The sequence below is a fragment of the Centroberyx affinis genome, unplaced genomic scaffold (genome assembly GCF_046629955.1).
Source record: "Centroberyx affinis isolate AG114_WGS23_722 - 3 ecotype Tasmania unplaced genomic scaffold, CSIRO-AGI_Caff_v1 ptg001140l_1, whole genome shotgun sequence".
NCBI lineage: Eukaryota > Metazoa > Chordata > Actinopteri > Beryciformes > Berycidae > Centroberyx > Centroberyx affinis.
The window spans coordinates 218609-243183 of NW_027279676.1; the positions used below are offsets into that span (position 1 = coordinate 218609).

At 43.8% G+C, this 24575-nt stretch overlaps 1 protein-coding gene across 1 annotated transcript; it reads right to left on the minus strand.

The window, feature by feature from the left end:
- Positions 1 to 56: 56 nt before the first annotated feature.
- crb1 (crumbs cell polarity complex component 1) lies at positions 57 to 22358 on the minus strand. The gene is made up of 13 exons (XM_071524058.1): positions 22279 to 22358; positions 17827 to 18047; positions 16251 to 16446; positions 15903 to 16042; positions 14712 to 14894; positions 11980 to 12945; positions 9939 to 10489; positions 9302 to 9467; positions 6896 to 7844; positions 6146 to 6190; positions 5289 to 5411; positions 4986 to 5112; positions 57 to 1295 (listed from the first exon to the last, which is right to left on the minus strand). The coding sequence occupies exons 1-13, from the start codon at positions 22356 to 22358 to the stop codon at positions 1029 to 1031; spliced, it is 4014 nt and encodes a 1337-aa protein (XP_071380159.1). The 3' UTR covers positions 57 to 1028.
- Between the last annotated feature and the right edge of the window lie 2217 nt (positions 22359 to 24575).

Sequence of the window (24575 nt, forward strand, 5' to 3'; positions counted from 1 at the left end):
GTATATCAAAAAATAGACACACACACACTGTCAATGGATTTTAGTGATAAGGCATATTCACTCACACAGCACATATTAATACATAAAGAATGCTGGTTTGTTGAATAGTCGACAGTTTGGTTGAATATGGGTGTATTGACTCATTGATTAGACAAACACTTAAAGTAAAAAAACAAATACATTCTTAGCTCTACACTGTTCTTCAATAGGCATTACACTCCATAGAAATTAAATAAATTAACACAAATCAAAACACTTTAATTACAAGGCGTGTTCTATTTACAGTTGGCATCAACAAAAGGGACAATTCAATTCACAGTAAAAAAAATTCAAAATAATCATTACAATATATACACTTGATTTGACACCTTAGTCTAGGCATTGCTGTTTTCCAACAACATGTAAGAGTCAGACCATAAAAAATTGAGAAACTCTACCAATGCTCAACTAGTGCAACTACTCTTGATATCCGACTCTTTAAGGACGTTATTCTGTCAGTAAAGAGCTATAGTATGAAAAGTCCTGTGGGAGTGTTCACTGAAAAATGAATCAAAACTGGCGCCAGAGTATAGACATGGGACCCACAAAGACCGGGACACAAAGAATTGGAAAGGAATTTTCCCTTGATAAATCAGACGTGGATGGAATTTCATGGACTAAAATGAAGTTAGTTTCTGACTCATTTCCTGATTCGTTTCAGACAAGAGGTTAAGACAGCGTGTTTGTGTGGCCAAAATTTCGATCCATTTTCTTTCGAGTGTTCACTCGTCCATCTATCCTGGATATGGATCAGATGCATAGATCTGATACTTATGAACTATTGCACCAAATCTATTAATTTAGATGGATGTAGGATGGTGAAACCAGGTGCAGTACATCACAGGAAGAAGCACTGGAATCCACAAACACTGTGTCACAACATCTCATACAATCCTCTACCATATGCAAATTAATAAAGACATTTGTAATTTCAGGATGTACTGAGATGAATGGATAAACTTTTGAAGTTTTGATCCGGTTATTGCAGCTTACACATCCGTTATCAGTCTGGTTAAGGTGTATTTCTGAGGCCGGCTCATTGGGGAAGAATCACCAGATGACCATGCTGCATGTGAACACCTCATATGAGTCTCTCCATAGGCGGCGGCTGGGCGATGCTCCACATTTCCACCCGGGAGCCCTCCTTCTCCTGCCGGCTGGGGCTGTAGGTGCCATGGGTGGCGCGGCGGTTTAGCGCCACCACCAGGCCAACGGAGGTCAGGATCAGAGCCAGCAGCAGGCCGACGGACACCAGGCTGACGGACAGCAGGAGGTCAGAGGTCAAACCCTCCGAGGTCAACTGGAGGGAGGGAGGGAGGGAGTGGGAGGAGGGAGAGAGAGAGAATCAGTGAAAGGATTGGAGTGAGGGCCGTGACTTTAGCATGTTAATGAGGGTGTGAGGGGTGTGACTACTTGCTGGAAATCTTTAACACGAAAGGATGCTTTTAACACACAGGATACAGCATTATTTATTTTCATCTCTCTCTCACACTCTCTCTCACACTCTCTCTCTCTCTCTCCACACACACACACACTCTCTCTCCCCCGGCTACATTACACCAGGCGCTCCACGCGTGCTGCCAAAGTGCTGATGGATGCATTTCCCAGCCCAGCAGGTGGGTTGCGACCACCGGGAGCCGGGAGTCGCTGCGGAGCGAAACCTCCCTCCGTCTGCCGCCTCTCTCGCAGTTTGGCGACAGCCAGCGCCAGCGCCAGCATCACCAATATCGCCAAGCCCACCAGACAGGGTGCCAGCACCGCGGCCACCCGCGAGCTGTATGGAGCACGCTCCGTCTGTGGAGGATCACACACACACACACAAGATGCTGCCTGATGATCCTGTGCATATATACACATACGTACATACACACCAAACAGCCCCCCCTCTCCCAACACCTCCAGAAACACACTCAGACACCAAACACACTCAACAGCCAAAAATAGTTCACACACACACAAGCACATGCAAATAGACACACACACTCCCTCATAGAAACAGACAGGAAGGCTGCTTTACATGGAGTGTGTGATTCTGACGCAGGGGCTTTTAATGACTGGTGAAGCCTGCTTAGCGCTTTGTTCAGGGGTCGTACATTTTTAACTTACACCCCTCTGGCCCCTTGATTTTCACACTCACACACACACACACACACACACACACAGCTTCACCACCACCAGAAACACAACTGCCCTGTTCCAAAAACACCTCGCGCACATGCAAACACACAGAATCAAGTGGAATCAAAGCTTCTGGTGCAGCAGATGAGTGACTGTTAACATTAATTAATGCTGATCAGCCAGCAGCAGAAGGCAGAGGGTCGGATGCACTCACATTGGTAATATTGCTTGGCGTAACAGTCGTGACACCCTGAGTAGCTGCTACAAGGGTTACCAACACAACAACAGCTGTAAGTATCACTCTGTTGCACATAAAATCCTGGATTATCATCATAACAACATCTTCTTAGTCAACTCGCCTGGATACACACATGGCTGTGAAAACATCTGAAATTACACAAGTCAGCAAACTTTACCTTGAGGAATCAACATGGAGAGCCTAACATAATTCTAATGAAAAAAACATAACCATCTATAGCCTCAGGCACACACAAAACCCCCCCAAAAAACGTATGCGCTCATGCACATGCTGTAGACATTCCACTTTCTCTCTCTCTCGCTACAGGTTCTTTGTTGACTCCTGGAAAGTGCTTACCTGTCATTGCGGCACAGTTGGCTGTCAGAGCGAGTGTGACACGAGCGAACCGGAGCAGCCTCCAGCCTCGACCCACCATCAGTCACCGACTGCCACACACAGACACCGACACGTCTAACTAACCAGTCTCTAAGGTACTCTAAGGCCACCCAGAAGCCTCCACAGAGCCGCTGTGCGCACACACAGACAGCCGCAATGCTTCCCTGCTGTCAGCACTATCAAGGTACTCTGTGTGTGTGTGTGTGTGTGTGTGTGTGCGTGCGTGTGTGTGTGTTTCCTAGATAAGCTGCCCTCATACGTTTGTGTGAAGCAGACCAAAACCTATGTGAATGCCACCAGCTCTCTGCTGAAACTGCAGTTCAGAGCCAGATGCTGCTTTTTTCGCTGGCAAAGCACAATTCTCCCTCTCTCCTTCTCTCTCAAAGGATGGGCCGCATCAGCGCAGACACTGAAAAACTATTTCCCCGTTTCCTCTCTTACCTCCTCTTTCCTCACCGGTTGGGCTACACACACACACACACATACTTGCACTCGAGAAGCGAGAGAGGTAAGAGAAAGGGAAGGTGTACGAGAAAGGAGTGCGTTTGTTTATGTGTGTATGACAGAAAAATGTCCAATAGGAAAAAGAGAAAGAAAACCATGTTACACAACACTGAAACACTGTGCCCTGGCCCTGTATGTGTGTGTGTGTGTGTGTGTTTGTGTGAACTTGAGGTTATTCAGGGATATACTCACTGTGTATCTTGTTAAGAGAGATTAGGTATCTATGTTTGGTGTCACGCTAGCCACCTGACTGCTGCACACAGACACACACACACATGCACACAAACACACATTGATATATTGTGGCAAAAGCTACAGTAAGGGAAGAACGAGTGCTATCCACAGCATGATTCATGGTTCAAATTGATATAATGAACCGCACTACAGTTAAGATGAAACTTGAAATGGATGAATAGATTTGGAAATGAAACCAATGAGAGAAAAGCTAGTTGACAGAGATGAAAAGAGGACAGACAACAGATCAAGGCTGATAAGAAAGTTGTTTTTTTATTTGAAAACATGAAAGACAGACAGAGAGTGGATTCAAACTGAGACAGGACAGGTAAGACGTAAGAAGAGAATATGTGATTGAAGAATGAAAGACAAACACAAAGAAAAACCAGAGCCAGAGATCATACAGCGCTGTATCATCTACAACTGGGACAACAAGGCTGAAAGACAGACAGAACACATGCAAGTCTACCATGAAGAAGGGACTTGGACTAATGTTTTTTTTTCACATGACATGGTTACCAGTGTTAAGAGTGTGTGAGATGTTGACCATAACGACACGGTATCCAAGTGAATCCTGATCGGTACTGTGCAACCAGAGCCATCACATCTATTCCTGGTAATACAAGAGAATCCTCCTCTTTGGTACAAAACAACACACAGCAGTCAGTCAGTCAGTCAGTCACCACTGTGATCTGAACACACTTCAGGAGCAAAGTGAGACATTTTGCCGCCTTCAAGGCCCTCTAAGTGCCTTTGTAACTACAACACACTCTTTGATAATACACACACTCATCCACATGGGGCTCCCAAAATCAAATCCAGACAAGGCTGACAAGACATCTTAAGCAAGAGACATTATAAATAACATGTATCCTATAATATTCTTCACTTCACCAACAAAGTGCATTATTGAATGTGAAATATCACTCCCTTTAGAACACAATAACTATCTTGTGCAATCGCAAAACTGTATTTGGTTTCTGTGTCGGTCTGTACAGAGTTGACTGGCTCTGTGGTCTGTAGCTACTTCTCAAGAGAGCTGCTGTTTGACACCAGGATTGTCTTAGCACTTTGTAAAAAGAAAAAAAAGGTGCTGCCAATTACCAAAGTGTCATGTTAAGGCACAGAAACAGCTCTCCTACAATTGAACTGAATTCAAACTAAAAAAATCTAACCTGTACAGTATACTGGTGAGAAATACCTCATCACTCACTGAGAATTCCCCAGCGCTTTACATCCTGAAACTACTGGGCATCCCCACCGTTTTGATCGGCAAACATTCGAACACACGAGCACACACACACACACACACACACACACACACACACACACACACTCATTCGTCGCCTCCCCAGTCCACCTCCGGCTCATCGTCCAGCCTGAGGATGAGGTAGGAGAGCAGCTGGAAGAGGTTCTGCCACAGCAGCACGGCCACGTAAAAGTAAACGTCGCTTACGTCCGTCTGGCACACGTCTCCGGCGTAGCTCATGTCACACACGCACACGAACTTGTTGATGAGGTTGCGGCAGTAGCCTCCGTTCAGGCAGGGGTTGGACTTGCACTCGTCCACCTCCTGTTCACACCTATAACACACACACGGGGATAGAGACAGAAATAGAGATCAGTGGGGAAACGGTGTATTTTCTCTCAGTCTCTTTGTCTTTTCTGGACCTGTTTGCCCCATTTATGGCTCTCTGTTTAATACTATTCCTCTCCTTCTATCTAGTACTCTTCTTCTCTTCTTTTTATTTTCTCGTACCGGTGTCCGGTGAAGCCGGGTGGACAGTCACAGGACAGCTCTTGCTCAGTGCAGTTCCCTCCGTTGAAGCAGGTGTAGTTTCTGGTGTCATCGCCACACACTGAAACAGGCAGCTTAGGGCGTCTGGTAGAGGACAAAGTCAGACATGTTAGAGTGTGTGTGTGTGTGTGTGTGTGTGTGTGTGTATGTTTGGTGTGTGTTCATGCAAACAACTATATTTTTGAGCATTTGTGTTTCATGTTGTAGTGGTGTTATGGGGGTCAGTGGGTTCACTGCAGTAAAGTTTGCCGTTTGCCTTTTGTTGAAAGCATAAGAATCAGGAAGGCAGGAGCTGTATTGTTCGACTTCCTGCTGTTCCCCACAGGAGAGACAAAGAGGCTTAGGAGGCGACCAGGATAATAAGATTAAAGACCTGTGGCAACTACTCAGCAGCAGGACGTCAAATCACATGTATAGGAATGACAACAACTTCTCCACAGCTTCTATAAGATTACTATTCTCCAATTTGCCTAGAGCAGAACAGTTTGATTGCAAACTATTATTTGACATGCATCAGTCAATAGTGAAAAAATACAAGTCATACCATTTTGAAAAATGTTATTTGGTAGGCAAAGGTTTAAAAAATTTAATTTAGATGCCAGCAATCATTTTGTACTATAGGTGTCACTCTTTTCAAATGGTGGATATCTCATTTTAGAACAAAACTTTTCACATGGAGAGTTAATATTAGCTTTGCCTGGCATTTTGTTGCAAGCAATCGTACAAAAAAGCAGGAGACCTTGTACGCGGCAATTGAGAGACAAATATCTAACACCAAACAAATAGGAAACACCTGAGAAATAGGAAAAACAACTTACACATTTCTGACAACAATGTACCATGGAATTTCTTCAACCCGTTCGCTGGAGAGGAACAGAAAGATGGGGAAAAGGGGGGGGAGGGAGAGAAATAGGCACAAACAAGAGACACAAACAAAAAGAAGTGGTTTTGATGAAAACTTTACAGCATAGATGTTCCCCAGTAAAGGGAGATGTGCACCTTGTCTGGTGGCTTGCTCAGCGAGTCAGTTGCAAAGGCTTCCTTGTGAGAGAGGGAGCGAATGCAAGAGACTGTGTGTTTACAGGATAAATGCTCCGAGGCATTCCCCTGATGGTTCTCCGAGGCAAACGGCAGATGACAGGGGGAAAGAAACTGGCGCTGAACCAGAGAGCCGAGTGTAGTGATTATACTACAGACGCCGCGGCAGACTGAGGCCTTTCCCGCTGACGCTGGAATAGAAATGCGGCATCTGGGGCGCTCACTGCAGGCAAGGTGGAAATGCTGAACAGAAGCCGAGATGTGGAAACATTTACAGTGTAGGATTTCCTTTGCGTTATCGCACGGTCCCATGTCTGTGCAATTTTGGAACATTTATTTGTGTATTTTGGGTTTATTTAGTATGCAATCAAAACACAAGTGCATTCAGAGCATGAAATATGGATATGGAAACTGTCCACAAGCCATTGGCACTAGCCAAAAAGGGACTATTCTATTCTATTTGATTCTATTTGATTCTATTCGATTCTATTCGATTGATCTGCTTTGTTCCTTTCCTCATATGCACTTACTTGCAGTAGGGTCCGGTGTAGTTCTCGGCACAGAGGCAGGCGTACCTGTCCGGCCCGTGCAGACAGGTGCCTCCATGGGCACACAGGTGGTTCTCACACACGTCCACCTCCTCCTCGCAGTCCGCCCCAGCATAGCCGAACTCACAGGCGCACTCGTAGGTCAGGCCGCTCACGCTGCAGTTGCCGTGAACGCAGGGCCCGGAGGCGCAGGTGTCGGTGAAGAAGTCACAGCGCCGGCCAGCCCAGCCCTGAGCGCAGCTGCAGTTGTACAGGTTGAAGAGGTCCTGGCACTCCCCCCGGTTCAGGCAGGGGTTGGGCTGACACACGGGGGCCCCGCTGCAGCCACCGAGCGGCGGGACGAGCGACGTCCGGACAAACTGCTCCTCCTGCACGCGCGGAAGGTTGACCTCGGAGGAGCTGAAGTAAGGCAGGGCGATGCCGCCCAGCTCCACCGTGCCCAGGCACCCGGCTAGGGTCCAGCCGGCGTCGGGGCCCAGGCTCCCCAGGAAGATGTCCACCCCCTGCCTGAGGAAGTCCAGGTTGCCCCCCGGGCTGCGGGAGGTGCTGGCTTCCTCCGCCTCCTCGTCCAGCACCAGCGTCCACCGGGAGGTCTGTGCCCACGGCGCTGCCATGAACAGGTGGACGCTGTGCCACTCGCCATCACTGATGCTCCTCTGGCTGCTCAGGCTGACCGTAGACAAGCCCCCCTCCTCCTCTCCCTCCTCCTCCTCCCCCTCTTCTCCAGTGGTGCTATGAAGCTCCATGAAGAGCAGGCCGTCCTGGATGGAGAGCGTGACGAACGCCGAGCCCTTCTCTGCGTGCAGGATAGCCGCGTGGCGCTTCCGTGTGCGCAGGTTCAGGGAGAGGCTGGTTAGGTTGCGGGATATGTGGCCATTTCCCCGGTAGGACAACACACTGCTGTCATTCAAGAAGGTTGCATTGGAGTAGCCTAGAGGGTCAGGGAAAAAAGATACTGATAAACATATGTAACATTATATGGATCCCCAGTTGCTGATGTTCCTTCTACCTAAAACATTAAAAAGATAATTTTAGAAACTGAAAAGACAAAAAAAGATGGTCTATACTCAAAGAGGAAGCTTAGACACTTCATCTCATTTAACTTCCTTTTTGAGTGTGGCTCATCTTTTGTGTTTGTTTTTTTCTTATTATTTACTGTCTTTATGGACCAGAATACAATGAGGACATTAGGCAAGAGCAGTGGGTTTAATATTGTTAAATCAACAGGAAATATTAGAGCATGACAATTAGCTACTTGATAATACTAAAATCCTTTTAGGCAACCAGATGAGGCCATTTATAGGAAAGCGTCTGTGATGTAAGAAATACCACTATGTAACAGGCATTTTGATCCTCTAGGAGCTAATCAAGGGTAGGGTGGCTTACAGGACAGACGGGCAACACTGCAAATCATCGTTAATCCCAGAAAAAAAGGATAATCTGGCCTCAGTCCAATCCTGCTTCACGCTGCACATAGGTTAGAGTATTGGCAGATTAAGGCCAGTGTATGAGCAAGCATGTTGTATCACTCTGTTACATGGTGGCTGGGAAAATGGTGACCAGTTGCACAAACAAGGTCAAAGATTAGGTAAGATACATGCAAGTCCAAGACTAACCCTTTTCTGGGTCAAAGTGCTTTTATGTAAATCTGAAATCATGTCAGCTTTTCCACTGAGACTGAGAGGCTACAAGGAGACGGTACCAGGGGAAAGGGAGCAGGGTTTCCCACAAGTAAAATGGGACACAAATGAGCTCATTGCTAGGATGCTTTTGGAAAACCCAGCCTCACTCATCCTGTTAAACAGGAGCATGTAGCAACTGATAATGTAATAACTGCTGGATGATGTAATCACTTGTCAAAATGTAATCAAATCTCCCTGTAAATGTAATGTAATATATAATGTCATATTATATTATTACATTGATTATGACTTCATAAAGGGTGCAACATATTTGTATCTGATGATATAATTATAGTATTGACTGATGATGTAATAACTCAAGAAAAAAAAGAATGTTATAAGTTATTTCATTATTAGTCACTATTATTATTACATCACCAAAAATATATTCCACCCCTTATGAAGTAATAATCACTGGTTAATGTAATAATGTGATCTTACTAAATTGTATTACATTAATCATTATTACATTATTATTATTATTATATTACATTATTACATTAAATGGATTACATTGACAGGTTTTATTACATTTTCAACCCACTTAGAGGGACATCTTATTACATATTTTAAGTTATTACATTATCTGGCAGTTATTACATTATCAGTTGCTACAGATATTTTTTTGTACTGGTTAAAGGTCTCTTATAACCCCAGGTTTGTTAAATAATTCTAACTAAAAATGGTCAAGCTGGACTGCACTTACACTCATATCCCTGGTTCAGCATCCTGCACTCTGCGTCTGAGGGGCAAGGCGACAGCTCGCACCACCTGACCTCCTCACAGCGCCGCCCAGCTGTGTTGGGGGGGCAGGTGCAGGTGAAGTCGTCCCACATGGTGTAGCACATCCCCCCGTTTAGACAAGGGTTACTCTGAGGATGAGGGAATAAACAGAGGGGCTTACTTTTACCCAATACTGCATGATGTCTGTTTTATTTCATTAGACTAAATATCTTAAACATATGGGAGTGCTTTGACTGACATGGATGAATTCTGTCCCGTTTCATTGAAATCAATATTAAAAGAAATGTCCAAGCTTTTAATAGGCTTTAATCCATGTATGCACATCCTAATCTTTGTTGTGTAATGTAGAAATACATGGGAAGAAAGTGGAAAATCTCTTGGGAGTGAATGTTTGGTTATATGTGTACAGGCAGCTGCTTATCATCAGTGTCCTGCTGAAACTTTAACTGTTCAGTAACTGACAGTATTATATACAATGTAAAATGCATTATGAGTGGTTTGGCCTGGTCTCAGATCCTCAAACAAGGGTGATACAAACTGAAGACAGAAGGTTTCTGCGGGACACCAAGTGCTCAGTTTCGTCCCAGCTGTTCACTCACACTGCAGGCGTTGTCCCCGGAGCATCCGGCGGTCACGTTCTCCATGAGCTCCAGAGGGTAGGATCTCACCGACGTGTCCAACCCAAAGAACTGCAACCTCCTGTCGTTGATCCTCAGGTCCTGGATACAGCCTTTAAAGTATCCCCCGAACGCTGAAGTGGTCTTCCCCTCCGACAGCCCCCCCACATACACCACATCCCCCGCCTGGACGCCCACTGTCCTGACCCCCACGTGGCCCTGTTTCTGGGCCGCTACGGACAGCGTCATCTGCTCCCCCACCAACTCCACGCTCACAAAGTGGATTTCCCCGTCGTCGACCGCACTCTCCCCCTTCAGGCTCTCGAAGTTGTTGAGCTGAACTTTGACCCTGCCGTCCTCCAGCCACATGCGCAGGTACTGGCTGCTGCTGTTGGCGAGCACCAGGAGGAGTCCGGTGCGCCTCCGCGTGCGTAGGAACAGGGAGACGGTGAGGTCGTGACCCAGGTCATCGGTGACGGTGAACGCAGCGTAACTCTGAGAGTCCTCGCTCCCGAAGCGCGCCGTCACATATTCTACACACAGAGGAAAAGAAAAGGACGAGAAAACATTCAGTTTCATCAAGTAAAAGATGAGAAAACTGTGATTGAGTTATAATTTTTTACAGTAGCCTGGGGTGTCGACATGAGAAAGGAATGAGGTCACTGTTGGGTGAAAACCTTGTATCTCCAAAACATCAACTTTTCAGGAGCTAAGAAAAGCAGCCTTGTTTTATGCTTGACCACCTTGTGTTTTTGAGTTTTTCCAATGGGTTTTGAAAGGGTTTTATAAGCCCAAGATTTGACCATGTAATCCTTCAATTGAAATGAAAACACAACAATCTGTTATGTAGTTGTGTAGAGCGGATTTGAACTAAGGATTTGAACTTCAGGATTTGAACTAACAGGATCAAAACCAACAATTTCTAGTGACTCAGAAGAACTGGCGCAGAAAGAGGAAATTTAAGCAGCCACCAGCCCTCATGTATGGCCCTGTGTCCAGTGTCAGCACTTTCCCCTGTGGGTTGCTCACCCTAAGGCAGGCAGGCAGGACACTGATAACACAAAGATACAGCGGAGAGGACACACTGTATCTGACAGGTCACATCTCAGATAAAAGCCAAATGGACAGACACTGTCGACTCTTTTCCATATTCTGAGTAGTGTGTGTGTTTGTGTGTGTGTGTGTGTGTTTGTGTGTGCGTGCATGTGAGTAAATGTGCGTGCATGTATCCCACCAGACACTGTGATCACTAATCTGCTTTGATAGACTCAAGAGGTTATAGATATCCTTAATGAAAAAAACAGAACACATATATTCAGGGCAATTTTTAGAGGAAAAATGCAAACCAAAACTATGTGATACTCATCCTCACTCTTTTTCTGATATACTGATCACAGTTTCCCACAGTCTATTGAATGGTGCGTCATTTCCTTAGCCTGGTCTGTGTATTTCCCTTCTATCCTTAATCCAGTCAGATAAGAGGATCTCCGCCTCTCTCCTTCGCCATGGCTCACCTCTACTCCCTTGACTTCTGTCACACATCAGGACCGGAGGATGTTATTTAATTACCCAATTAAGAAATTGAGTAAGGGTGACCTAGTTCTCATCTCTTCCCTTTCAATCAATCAGTGTAGCTTAAAGCTCTCTGTAGAGTCCTCTATCTCTTTTCACTATGTCAAACTATTCCTTACTGAAATGGAGAAACTTAAGCCTATTTTATTCATGTTTGTGCAACAAGTCTGATATGATCCTGGGACTCCAGTGTGGGAAACCAAAAATCTACCAGTGGACCATAGACAAGTTACATTAGTAGGGAGATATGCAGGCTTCCAAAGCTTCACGCTGAGCAACTTTGGTGCAGCAAAAACCATCTGTCCAGTAAGCTGAAGTAGAAATAGACACAAGCTAGGCAATGACGTACTAAATTTATCTTTAAACCAAAGCAGCCCTCCTCTTTTTCCACTATTTGGCTTTCCAATTACTCCCACTAGTGAAGTCTATCTGTGTACAGCTGTAAACATACCCTCCTCACAGTCCTGTCCCTCGTAAGGCCTAGGACACCTGCACTGGTAGCTCTGCCACAGGTTGACACAGTGGCCTCTGTTTTGGCAAGGCACGTCCAGGCAGCGGTCCCTGTGGCTGCAGCCAGGGGAGACGTTGACCGCAGAGTCACTCAGCCATTCCTCTGGGACGACGAGCTGCCAGTCCACAAACACGTCCCGCATGCAGCCAATGAATACTGGGAGCGGGGCGTCCTCATTGGGGCCGTTTGAGTCCTCAAGCACTCCTCCGATGAAAGTGTTCTGGAGGGGCGACAGCAGCCCGGCCAGGCTGCTCTGGATTGGGGCCACCTTCTGGCAGTCCTGGTCCTGACAGGTCCCTGCATCATCCAAGAGTTTCAGACTGAGCAGCCAGTTCCCGTGCACAGCCTCCACAGAATGCCACTCTCCGTCTGTGACATTGCGCGGCAGCTCCAGAGTCTGGCCGGCGGTCTCTGTTTCAGCCCCGGCAGAGACCTCCTTCCTGAGGGTGAGACGCAGCTGTCCCCCCTCCAGCTCCAGGCTCAGCAGCAGCCCCCTGCTGATCCGCTGGAAAAGCACGGCCCGGGGCAGAACGGTGCGGAAGCTCAGGGTGATGTTGCAGGAGGCCTCGACATCCACCAGGGGGCTCTGTAGCAGCAGGTAGCCGCTGCGCTCAAAGGAGAAGGCGGTGGGGGTCTGGCAGAGGGGACCGGTGAAGCCAGGCGAGCAGGAGCAGGAGTAGCCGTGAGTCCCGTCCATCAGGAAAGGAGAGCAGGAGCCCTGGTTCTGGCACTCGTGGCCCTCGCAGCCCACCAGCCTCACATCGCAGTTCACACCTCCATAGAGGATGCCATCTTGGCTTTGTTTGAGGCAGTGGCACACATAGCCTCCAACGTGGCTCTCACACTTAGCCCCATTCTGGCACGGGCCGGGGTCACATTGGTTTATTACCTCCTGGCAGAGGGAGCCTGTGAGCAGAGGAAGAATTAAAAAATCATTGTCATTGTGATTGAGTTGGTGAAGCAGATGAATTCTATACTGCAATCATTTACAGTGGTAAATGATTGCAAAAAGTGGAAATTGGGCTGGTTTTGATCATTCTGCTCACTGGAGAGAGAATCATTGTCATTATTATATGTTCAGTAGCCTTGTAAGCCATAAGATCTCCCTGCTGTGAGCTTAGTGCCATTATCAACAAGTCACATTCATACAGTTACTGGGCTGTCATGTGGGCAAAGCCTGTTGCATAATGATGGCCAATGTGCCAAGCAGCCGGCATGTGCCCAGGTATTACTGGATCAGTGCATGCCATGGATGTGATCAGTGACCTCACTTGTCACATGCCACATCCTCTTAACATTTCCACCATGTGTTTGTCCCTGTAAGTGCATGTTTTGCAGTGCTATGAATCCTGTATAATATCAATACTGTAATTTTGCTCCATAGATCAATTTGAAATCTAAAATCTAAAAGGAATGCATTGAATGTGCCTATTCTCACATAAAGCAACAATTATAGGCTATAACTATAAGCCTGTATAGCAAAACAAATGCAGCTTAGAATGATACAAAAACAAGTGGATAGCTGCTTCTATCATATTCAATAAACAACGCACTCAATGATTTGTTTCCATTGGCATCAAGAACAGAAACAATGACATGGGAATAGATACAACATATTTCCATTAAGACTGATAGGTAGATAAAGGCATAATGAAATTACCTGCTCCGAGCAACAAAATGGCCCAAAGCCATGGTGTGAGTGTCCCCATCATGCTGGCACTGTGTTCCCCTGAATAGCTCCACACTCTAAATGCACCATATTAGTCTCTGTGTGGCGAATCCCATTGTGTACATAGGCCATCCCAATGGAAGTCTGCTCCTTGTCCCCTTCTCTACAGCCATTTATGGCTGAATGCTTCCAGTCAGGAGACCGGCAAAGCCAGATCCTGGGGATTAAACTAATGCTATTTGGCCACCTCACTGAGGCAGTGCCAATGCGGCTGGTAGGGAGTCAATTTTTAGAACGCTACTCTCAGCAGGCAGCAGCTCACAGTCTTACCTGCACTACTAGATCAAAGGCTTGTGTAAGCAGGGAGACTAGGATATTCCTCTTTTGTAACGGAAAAGTATCATTAGATGTAACATGTCTGTAAATTATAATGTAAAGTTCTCAGGATACACCAACAATATATCAGGCGTATTATTATATCCACTATTATATTATCTTTAAGCCTACGTCTCCTAGACCTAATTACTCAACTACCTAATTTGTAGTTGACAGCACCTGTTGTAATACAGCCTTCTCATTCAAGCATTGCACATTCATACAGGCATAAACTGAAAGCAGCTTTGGAACAGAAATCAGCTTTGGGAAAAGACTTCGAAAGACAGGACTGACAACAATAATTAATGTAATGCATGTAGATAATGAAGATTATTTATAGATACTACCATTGCCCCATTCACAACCTGACTATTCCCCCAAACAACTACCAACCCATGAAAAAATACTAAGATTTACCAACTGCACTGACTATGGACACTGTTTAGTTTACTGAGTGTATATGTGTGTGTGTGTGTGTGTGTGTGTGTGTGTGTGTGTGTGTGTGTGTGTTGCTGACCCAAACAAGACCAACTTCTACACAGTACGCAATGAAAACTACCCAATTAAGTCAGGGACAATTCTCATATGTAGTCGTTTATTTACATTTCGCCTCAGTAGAATACCTGACCTGTTGTTCCTGCGGGACAGCTGCAGACGTAGCCTGCGGCGTGCTGGTGGTCGTAGCGGGCAGGCAGCAGAGGCTCGCTGCCATACAGAGCCTGCCAGCTCAGCTCGATGCAGCGGCCTCCATGCATGCAGGGGCTGCTGCCACACTCACTGATGTCTATCTCACACTGACGCCCCGCAAACCCTGGAATGAGGACACAGGCAGAGTTTCAGCTGGGACTGGGAAGGTATCACACACATACTGTACATGCATGCTTGTGTGGTATGCAGGCGTACTGTGTATGTATGCAGTGGGCACAAATGTACACATGCCCGCATACATACACCTACATTCACATACACACACACACATAGAGGGAAAATACTAGCATGCGGACAAACACACATCTCAGGTTCCATCTCCTGTGTAATCATGTAGCAGATCAACAGCACACATGACATAAATGTCATGTATGCATTCACATGCACTTAAATGCACACACACCTTTTTCTGTTAAGGTGACAAAGGGCATTTCATACAGTCAACTTGAATTTCTCTGCTGTCTCTACTGGTAGCAGCCAGTATGAGGTGTACTCTTTATCGTTAGGCACACTGTGTTTTTGTGAAATGGTATTTCTGCTTCATTAGATAGCGTACAGTAGAGAGACAAGAAAGATGGGAGTGATTCACTGCAGCAATTGTTGTTGGTCAATGAGTTTTTTTCACCCCTATTTCCAGTTTCCCTAGGTCCCTGTTATTTCTTTAAATTTCATGCATCCCCACTGGTGTGGACTGTCAGTAAATAAACAGCAAGTATAGACATTTGTATGCAGTGGTTCAATTTAGGCCAAGTTCACCTTCACTGTAAGTATACCACCACCTTTACTCACTCTTGTATTTCACTTTCCTCAGCATTTCTCTTTCTCTCTCTTTGCAACTTCATTTGTCATCTCTCCCTCCCTCTCCCTTACTCTCCATCTGTTTCTCTCTCTGCTGTTTGCCGTACTCGTCTCTCCTAACTTTTCAGAAACTCCCTCAAAAACTACAAAGGCTTTGATTCAGAAATACATTGGCTTGGCAAAATGTTTCATTCATTCTACAGGGAAGAATCTAGTCCAGGAATGTGTGTGTGTGTGTGTGTGTGTGTGTGTGTCTGTGTCTGTATGTGTGTGACTGTTACGTGACTGGAAGGTGAGTGTTGCTGTGAATTACCTGGCCAGCATTCACAGGTGTAGTTTGCCCCATCGTCCTGACAGGGGGCGCTGTTGAAGCAGGGTTCAGACTGGCATGCTGGGACCGGCGTCTCACAGTGTCTGCCAGTGAAGGCTGTGTGTGAGCAGTCACAGATATATCTGACAAGTAAGACAGTAACAGTTATGACACATGTATATATGTGTACATATGTATGAGATTTCTGTTTCCTTTCCTCCTGTGTTTGTGTTTTCACAGCCGTTCCCTATTGGAATGTATTAGGATTCTACTCTATACAAAATGGTTCTACTTTTCTAAACTTCCCTTCTTTTGAATTTTGGCTCTCTGACTCTGAGCAGGGCTACTTACTCATTCACCCCGTCTATACACAGAGCCCCATTTTGGCACGGTCGCTCTTGGCACTCGTCAATGTCGTTCTCACAGCGGTCTCCCTGGAAACCGGGCAGGCAGGTGCAAGCGAAGCCATTGGTGTAGTCACGGCAACGGCCGCCATTGAGGCACGGCTGTGATTGACACTCGTCAATCTGGACCTCGCAGGTGGCCCCTGTGAACATCAAAGCAATATGGATGTCAGTGTGTCTCTGTCTGAGACCATCGGAGCCACATAGAGTGAGGGGCAGAGGGCAAACATGAATAAAGCTTTCATCTGGACTGGCTGTGATCATGTGTAGAGTGCTTTGGTATCTCTCAGCAAGGCTTTAAAGTTGTTTGCCACACCATAGCAAATATATACAGTATCTCCATAAATATGTCCCTCATGCTAAAAAAAACATTTTATTCATCTATTATCCTCTCACAAAGTGGGATAAATCAAGATGAAAGCTATAAATATATGAGTAAACTTAACAAGATAAGAAATCTGACAGAAATCTGAGCCCAATTACAACAACAGATGTTGACCACATGTTGAGAGTTAGTTCACCCTAAATCGGGATCCTTTTAACAGATTGATTCATCAGGGATAAGCTAGGTTCATGTATCATTTATTAAACCAGATAGTCTGATTGAGATCGAGGAAAAACATGTATGTAATTGAGAAAGAAACTACAAAATACAATTCAGTCACATGTTCTAGCTGTCAAACAACATGCATTATAAAACATTATAAAACATTAAAAAAAAGAAAAAAGATCCAGATTATATCCAGGTCAGAAGTTTAGAATAAGAGTGAGACATTGTTATCCTATATAGGAAGTGGGAACAAACACCACTAGATGGTAGCCTTGTTCCCCTTAGGCAAATGACCATTCACTTAGGTTCAGTAGTTTTATCACCATCACAAATTTTCAAGTTCAACAGAACCTTTTATATTAATTCAAGGTAATTTGAGGTTTTTCTTCTAAGTCAGACTCTTGATGACTTGTACTCCAGGCTGAGACGAGTTAAATTCTCACAGAGGCATAGTGAAATGCAAAAAATGTTGGGCAGAGCGCCTGAGAGTAAGATGTAATAAGATGTTTTAGTGTGACACTGTATGCCTTAGCCAGCTTATCCACAAGGATGACCCACACACTGACTTGTAGAAGGCAGTGCACATTGAACATGTTTAACCTAATCCAAAAAAACATCAACGTAACCTGTATTTAATCTTTCGAAATACTTTTGGTATCCTAACATGTGGTAAGCACCCACAAAAAACAATGTAGTTCTTTTAGTGTTCATCCAAAATGTCTGCACTTCATAGTCATGTGTAATTTCAAAGAACAGAGACAAAACATCAAGCAATGTGCAGATGGAGCTCACTGGATATGGAAAATGCCAACCAAAATCTGCTTCATTTTCAAAATAACAGCCTAGGTAAACTGGCAATAATAAGGAACTAATGAAGATAAAATTTGGATTCTCTAACCATTTTAACACTAGAACCACCTATGGTCTTGCTGCTAAGGTGCTCTGGGGGTCGAGCAGTGTCCTTCCCACTCACCTGTGAACCCAGGTGAGCAGAGACAGGAATACCTGCCCACTCTGTCCACACAGGTGGCTCCGTTCCCGCAGGGCTGGGAAACACACTCGTTCACATCGATCTGACAGTGAACGCCCTGGAAACCCGGCACACAGAAACACGAGTAGCCGTCACCTCGACTCCGGCATATCGCCCGGTTCTGACACGGGTTGGGTGAGCATTGGTCCGCTGTGGAGGGCAGCCTGTCAGGAGATGCACCTATGGGCAGATAATGACATTTTGAAATGTATCAGAGTAGTAAGTGTAAAGACAATGCAATACGTTCACTACCTGATGTACTGTGTATTATCACACGAACATGCATTCATGGCATTTATGCTGTGCAGATACAAAAGCCCAATGCTATCATCCCTCATGAGGAGAAATATTTGCCATGCATAATACATTTTGTTTTGCCTTAATCCAATCCTTAATCCAAATATAAATGAAAGGATAGCCCACTACAGATTAAAAAATACATGGAAGTTTTATCCTTTCCTAATTCTCAAACCGACTGGAAGAGCACTTGATACAACAATTTATACTTTCTCACAATAAATTTATTTTTAATTTTTAATGTGTTTTAAACCTGGAAAAGGTCATTTTATGTTTCCATTGTTTGTGAAATAAACCCAGCTATTCTAAAGTTAAGAAATTCTGGGTTAAGAAAGTTGTGAAAGCTCTTTTTCCAGCAACAGGTCAAATTCTTCAAGAAGCTACATGAATATAACCAAATTACAGTCTAAGCAATCCCTTGAATGATCCCATTTCCCTCTGTACAACAGGTAACATGTATCACATCAGTGTGTATGGAACAAGCACGCTTTGCATTGTCATGTCAGCTTGAGCGTGTCGGGCATGAGGCTCTTTTCTCTCTGCTTGGATAAAAGGCGTTCCCCCCGCTCGTTGATGTCAGTACAAGGACATTTAGAAATTTAAGGGCCTCACAAAGCATCATGGCTGGCTTCCATGGTAACCAATTCCACAGTTCGGCTTCTGCATTCGATCTATTGCCATGGCGACTGCACCCGGCAGAAGTCAGTCATCTGGGGCATTTATTCCTCTACACTTGTGGTGTCTTTTAATCAGCAGGCTATTAATGACACACTGTGGTTTTCAGTCTCATTTCAGTCTAAACATGCCATACATATTAATCAGAGGATCAACTCACTTGTTCCTCATCCCCATTAACAAAATCTTTTATGGACAGCCATGGTTCTGAAATGGTGTGGACTGAGTCAGGTGTTTCTTGAGATTGTTCTCAAATGGTAGGTACTCAATGGTAAGCAAACATTACATATACAGTGATTTAGATTCAGCTCATTCAAGTTGAAATCACAGTCACATTAAATTTGAGTCTTGCCCAGGAGCGCTTTTAATTTGCTTTCCTTTCTTGTTTGACGATCATGTTTTATGACACATTTACAAATAATGATTTTGTCTTTCATGGACTCTCATGTCTCCTGAGAGTGTGTCCTGGCATTGAAAAAATTGACAACTTTTCACTGTTATCTGGAGTAAATAAATTAACTCTGTTTGCTGGGCCACTTGTATGATTACAGGAGATTTTGTCTGACAGGTGAAAGCAATCCATTATTTGGTATTCCTTGCTACATTGTTGCTTTGCTAGAGGCACCAAAACAAGTTGAAAACCACTGATCCATTTTTCATGTCACCTTTTTTCCACAATCGCAACAACACAACAAAACCTATGAATGGAATCTAATGCAACCTTTGATCTCTGAACCTAAACAGGAAAAGACAAGCTGTCAGCTGTGTGTGATCCAAAGAGTCTGCCTGGGCGTTGGGGATCTGTGTTTACAGTATTAACACAGGCTGTAACAGGAGGCAAAGGCATGATGAGCATGGGTAAATACAGATTAGGATTAATTACACCATATCTGTCATACCCATACAAAACTATTTAGTACTCTAAACAAATGAAGTGAGTCAGAACTTGGATGGGGAGACTTAAATGGGGAACTAAAGGGGAATTTCACCAACATTGACTTTTAGGTTGTAAACCTAGACATTTTCCCAAAACCTACCAGTTTATTTGGTTGGTCTTGAGATATTAGCTTTATAAAATTACGTGGTTGATATATGATTTTAAGGACAGTTGCTTTCCCAAACTTTTATGTAATGTCTACAACTATGAAAGAAAACAATAACTAGATGTTTAATAAAGTTATGGGAAAAAAACAACTCAACCAGTGAAATCCAGTAACATCAAGGGATGGTGTTTTCTTTAATCTTGAGAGCTAAAAACTGAAAAAAATGTAGATATTTTTTTTCTACTTTTGTCAAATAAAGCTAGAATTGAGTTTCAGTGGGATCTCCCTTTGATAGAGCATTGGTTTGGGGAAAGGAACGGCTTCACTGCTGCCTGAAGACCGAACCTCTTGAAGAAATCAAGCATATGATGAAGCATTACTGATTTCTTAACCCATCCTGACACTCCAATCATCTGTCATGTCTAACACCCTTCAGCTCTGCCCCTGTATGTGAGAAAACATCAAAGACCAATATCCACCAACAAGGCATCTCGAAGCTGCCTCGACACTCCAGGCAGAACAAATGGGACCAGATCAGCGGCAAAGGGCCTCATAATGCATGGAATGTGCATGAAGGGGACAAAAAGCAGAATAGCATAAGGAGAGGGCTTCAAATCAGTTGTACTGATGTTAGACTCAAGTCGGTTTCTATTTAGATGGCAACCAGACAGATCTACATTCCTAAAGCTTCATATGAAAACAACCCATGGATGCTTTTCACAGTATTTGGAAGTATGGGCACAAACATGACTCATGTCGGCCACACATCTGGCCACATTGATATGTATTGACACTTGAACAGAGATATTCCACTAACATTTCTCACAGATGATAATGACGCACAGCAATCATCCCTCAAGAGCCCAATCAGGCTGATCACAGACTCTGAAGACCCAGAAGAGAGCAATTACATTAGTACTCCAGCCTCACCAACTCAGGCTGCACTCTTCTTCTGTCATTTCTGGAGGTCAATCAATTTCACAGAGAGCCTACAGGTTTTTTTTTTCTCCAAGAGCAGCTTATAAATGTCTAGACTTGGAGTGCTGCGGGGGGGCTGATCGAGATCTGGGGTATCACTGATGCTCTGACCATATGCCTATATACAGTATTAGGTGTCAATGAAGATTCAGACCAGATTAGACAAAGGATCACCCTGTTGTAGTTATGTTAATGGAAGTATATACTGTATATATTATGCAATATATTATGCATGCACGCACTCACACAAACATACACCTGCATAGACATGACACACACAGACACACATTCATACTCATGCATATACACATTCACACAAAAATGAAGAGCCTATGACATGGACATGCTTTTTGGCCTAGTTCCATACATTTAAGTGAACATTTTCAGAAAATTGTGACTGGTGGAGCTGTCTGCTGCTACTTTTCACATTGGTCTTTGGATATTCCCATGAGGCAGGAGGTCCCAGGAGGATTCAGAGCCTGTTGCCTAACCACCCATTTGAAACACAGCTCCGGCCAACCACACATCCCCTCCCACAGCATGTAAGGTCTCTTTCAAATGCTAATAGCCTGTGTAGGTCTTTGTTCGGTCCTATCTGGAGGCCCTTGTGTTGCACATGTGTGGCACCTGACATCTCCTCCAGACTGATGCGTGCTGCCAGTGTGTGTGTCTGTCTGTCTGTTTGTTCCAGTGGTGATAACAGAACATGTTAGTGTTCGTTTTGTAAAGTCGCAGAGACATATAGCGCATCCCCCTCTTATCCCATCACTCACCCACCCACCTCCTCCCTGCCCCCCCATGGGTCACCATGCTGCCCCCCATTGTTAGATCTGTCTTTGTCTTCTTTAGCTTAGAAAATGTGCAGAAATCACTAAGCGATGACATCACCTCACAATCTTGTAATTGAAATTCAAAGCATAGACTGGTTAAAATGCATGCCTAATTACTACACCCAAATCCAACACAGAAAAAACTGTTGATATCAAACTGTTAAAACTATTATAATTATTTAGAGGATTTCAGCAAATATTTGGATGGAAGTTATAATTGAACAAAAAATGTTTTAGTTCTCTAGAGCTATCAGTCTTAGACTTGCAGGCTTGAGAAAATGCATCCTGCATGGAAAAATGATGGGATGCAAAACCAACACACTCCAGTCTATTTTGCAACTACTCAACTGCACATCCCAACCACAATGTGCGCATGGCTATAAAAATGGCATAGCATATCATTGTTGGTTTTGAGAAGTAGGGTCATTGATGATGAAAACAATTTGTCTTACATAATACAATACGTCTATGATGGAGGGCGGTTAATAATAACTATGAAAGCTGATCAAAGTAACAGAACAACACGTCAAAGTCAAGCTCGAAACTACAGAGCCACGGGATAGAGCAGTCACTTACCATCAATCACAAAAAGTGATGAGATGAGTATGGTGCGGGCAAGGAATTCAAAAAAATGACAACGAATTAAATCCATAATCGTGATAGGAAATCATTCTGCTCGTTGTTCACAAAGCATGTGACAAGGATCTCCCTATCTGCATCTGAGCCTGCCTGCGGCGTGTGATCCTGTTGTCAACTCCAGAGCCACTTGATGCGCACTTCTCCTCCGGCGCACCAACACATGAGCATCGATCAAACATGGAATAATAAAGACTAGGATGGTGTTCAACAAGCAACTCACACTCACGCACACAGGGCTGGGGAGGAACGGATCACATGAGACGACCAAGACGGTGATTGATATCTCTCCCCAACAAAAAATAACGATAGTAGTCCTACAATAAATTTCAGGGGAATGCGATACAAAAAGGCTATCACACAGCAATACTACAAGTCCCTAAATGAATATTAAAGGAATACTATAGTGATACTATAGCAGACGATACCATTAAGGTCACTATACCACAGACACACTATAGAAATAGAAATATTTTTAGAAATATTTTATTAATTTTAGGCTATAGTGTTTTTTGTTAGGGCTTGTGATCAGAATAATAGCCAAAAAAGTACTGTAGAAAATTTAATAAAATATCAGGCTATTTGTTGGATTAGTCAAAACATGTTTTACGGGAAGAAGATAACTAGATTTTAGAGATCATAACTGCATTTCATACATTTTGAAATAATGTTATATCCTACTGGTTGTAGGCGAGATGATAATAAGGACACTCTTCAAATTGTCCTTTACAAATTGCAATAATAAATTGTTACTGCTAAATCATGGAGGCTACATGAACTCAAAAAGTAACGGAAAGTAATCAGATTGCACTACTGAATTGGACTAGTCTAGTCAATTGTCATTGCAAGCTATGTGTCAAGTGAGCATCAAGACCAACATTTAGTAGGAAAACAGTATACATTTGAAGACTGCTTACTGCAAACAAAATTTTCTTTTATTCATTTCAATCCTGAAAACTTACTTTTGAAAGTCAGGCCTTTGTGGTTCTCGTAGGCTACAACACACTCAGGTTCTTGTCTGTCTGGGTTCATCCCAGCTCCCCAGAGACCTTCACCTAGATAACGGTTCATTCTCTACAGTCAGTTTAGAAATTCAGCTGCCTTTCCCTTTCCACCCAGCAGTCGGCAGTAATAATCTTATAATGAATGGATAACAGCCTATGGATAAAATTTTAGGCATTTAACTGAAACTCCCTCAGTGACTGAGTGTGCAGGTAGGAGTTTGGTGCCTTGCTCAAAGGCACTTTGGCAGGATATGTGGCTGTTGATAGACATATCTGCAGTTTCAAGGATTGAACCTCTTACCCCACGGTCATGGGACAGGCTTTCTAACCCCCTAACCACCATTTAAACACACTCAGTAGGAGTTTAAGATGAAGATCAATTGGAGCCAATAACAGCACTAGAAAAGACAATATATAGCCCACTAACTAAAACCTTCTCTTCTCTCTCTCCTAATCAATCAAAGAAGATCAAAAAGTGGAGCTATATGTTACTCTACATAAAATGTAAATGCAAACTCTGCAGTCATATGGCTTCCCTGAGCATCACTGTGTGCTGCTGTGTCTTGGGAGAGGTGTGTCTTTCACAAGACACAAAATAATCATTCATTCACTCACATACCTAAACACTAGTCAGTTGTTGTCAGTGCCATGCGTCAAAAACCCACAAAGGCAAATGTTATCAGGAATTAAACAATAATTTATTTGCATATTGACATCCACATATCCAATTATTATAAGGCAGAAAAATATATGTTGCAAGAATTATGACAATTATTCACCTGATTTACATGATCAGCTACAAGATATTTGGTTGATGCTAATATAACAATATAATAATGTCATGGTGGACCACCTCAGTGAAATATACACTTTCTAGCTTCAAACAGTCTTCTGGACATCAGATTTTTAACTGAATACTTTATTCATGGTCTTCAATTCTAAAGCTATAGCACTGCTATCGAATAAAAAGCCTCATATATCTAAATAGTCATATTCTATTTTTGAATAAAAACAGTTTAAATGGATCAGCATACATTTTGAAAGTACACATAAGGGTTTTAAATTAGGTTTTTGGCCCTAAGGTAATGAATCTTATTCCACACACAAATGCTTATATAGGCTTCCAAATCATAAAAAAATAATTAAACTCAATATTCGAGTTACTTTCATGCCACAACAGCAATGCATTACCATTATCAGTAAGTAAGTCTCAAATAACAGATGTGGTG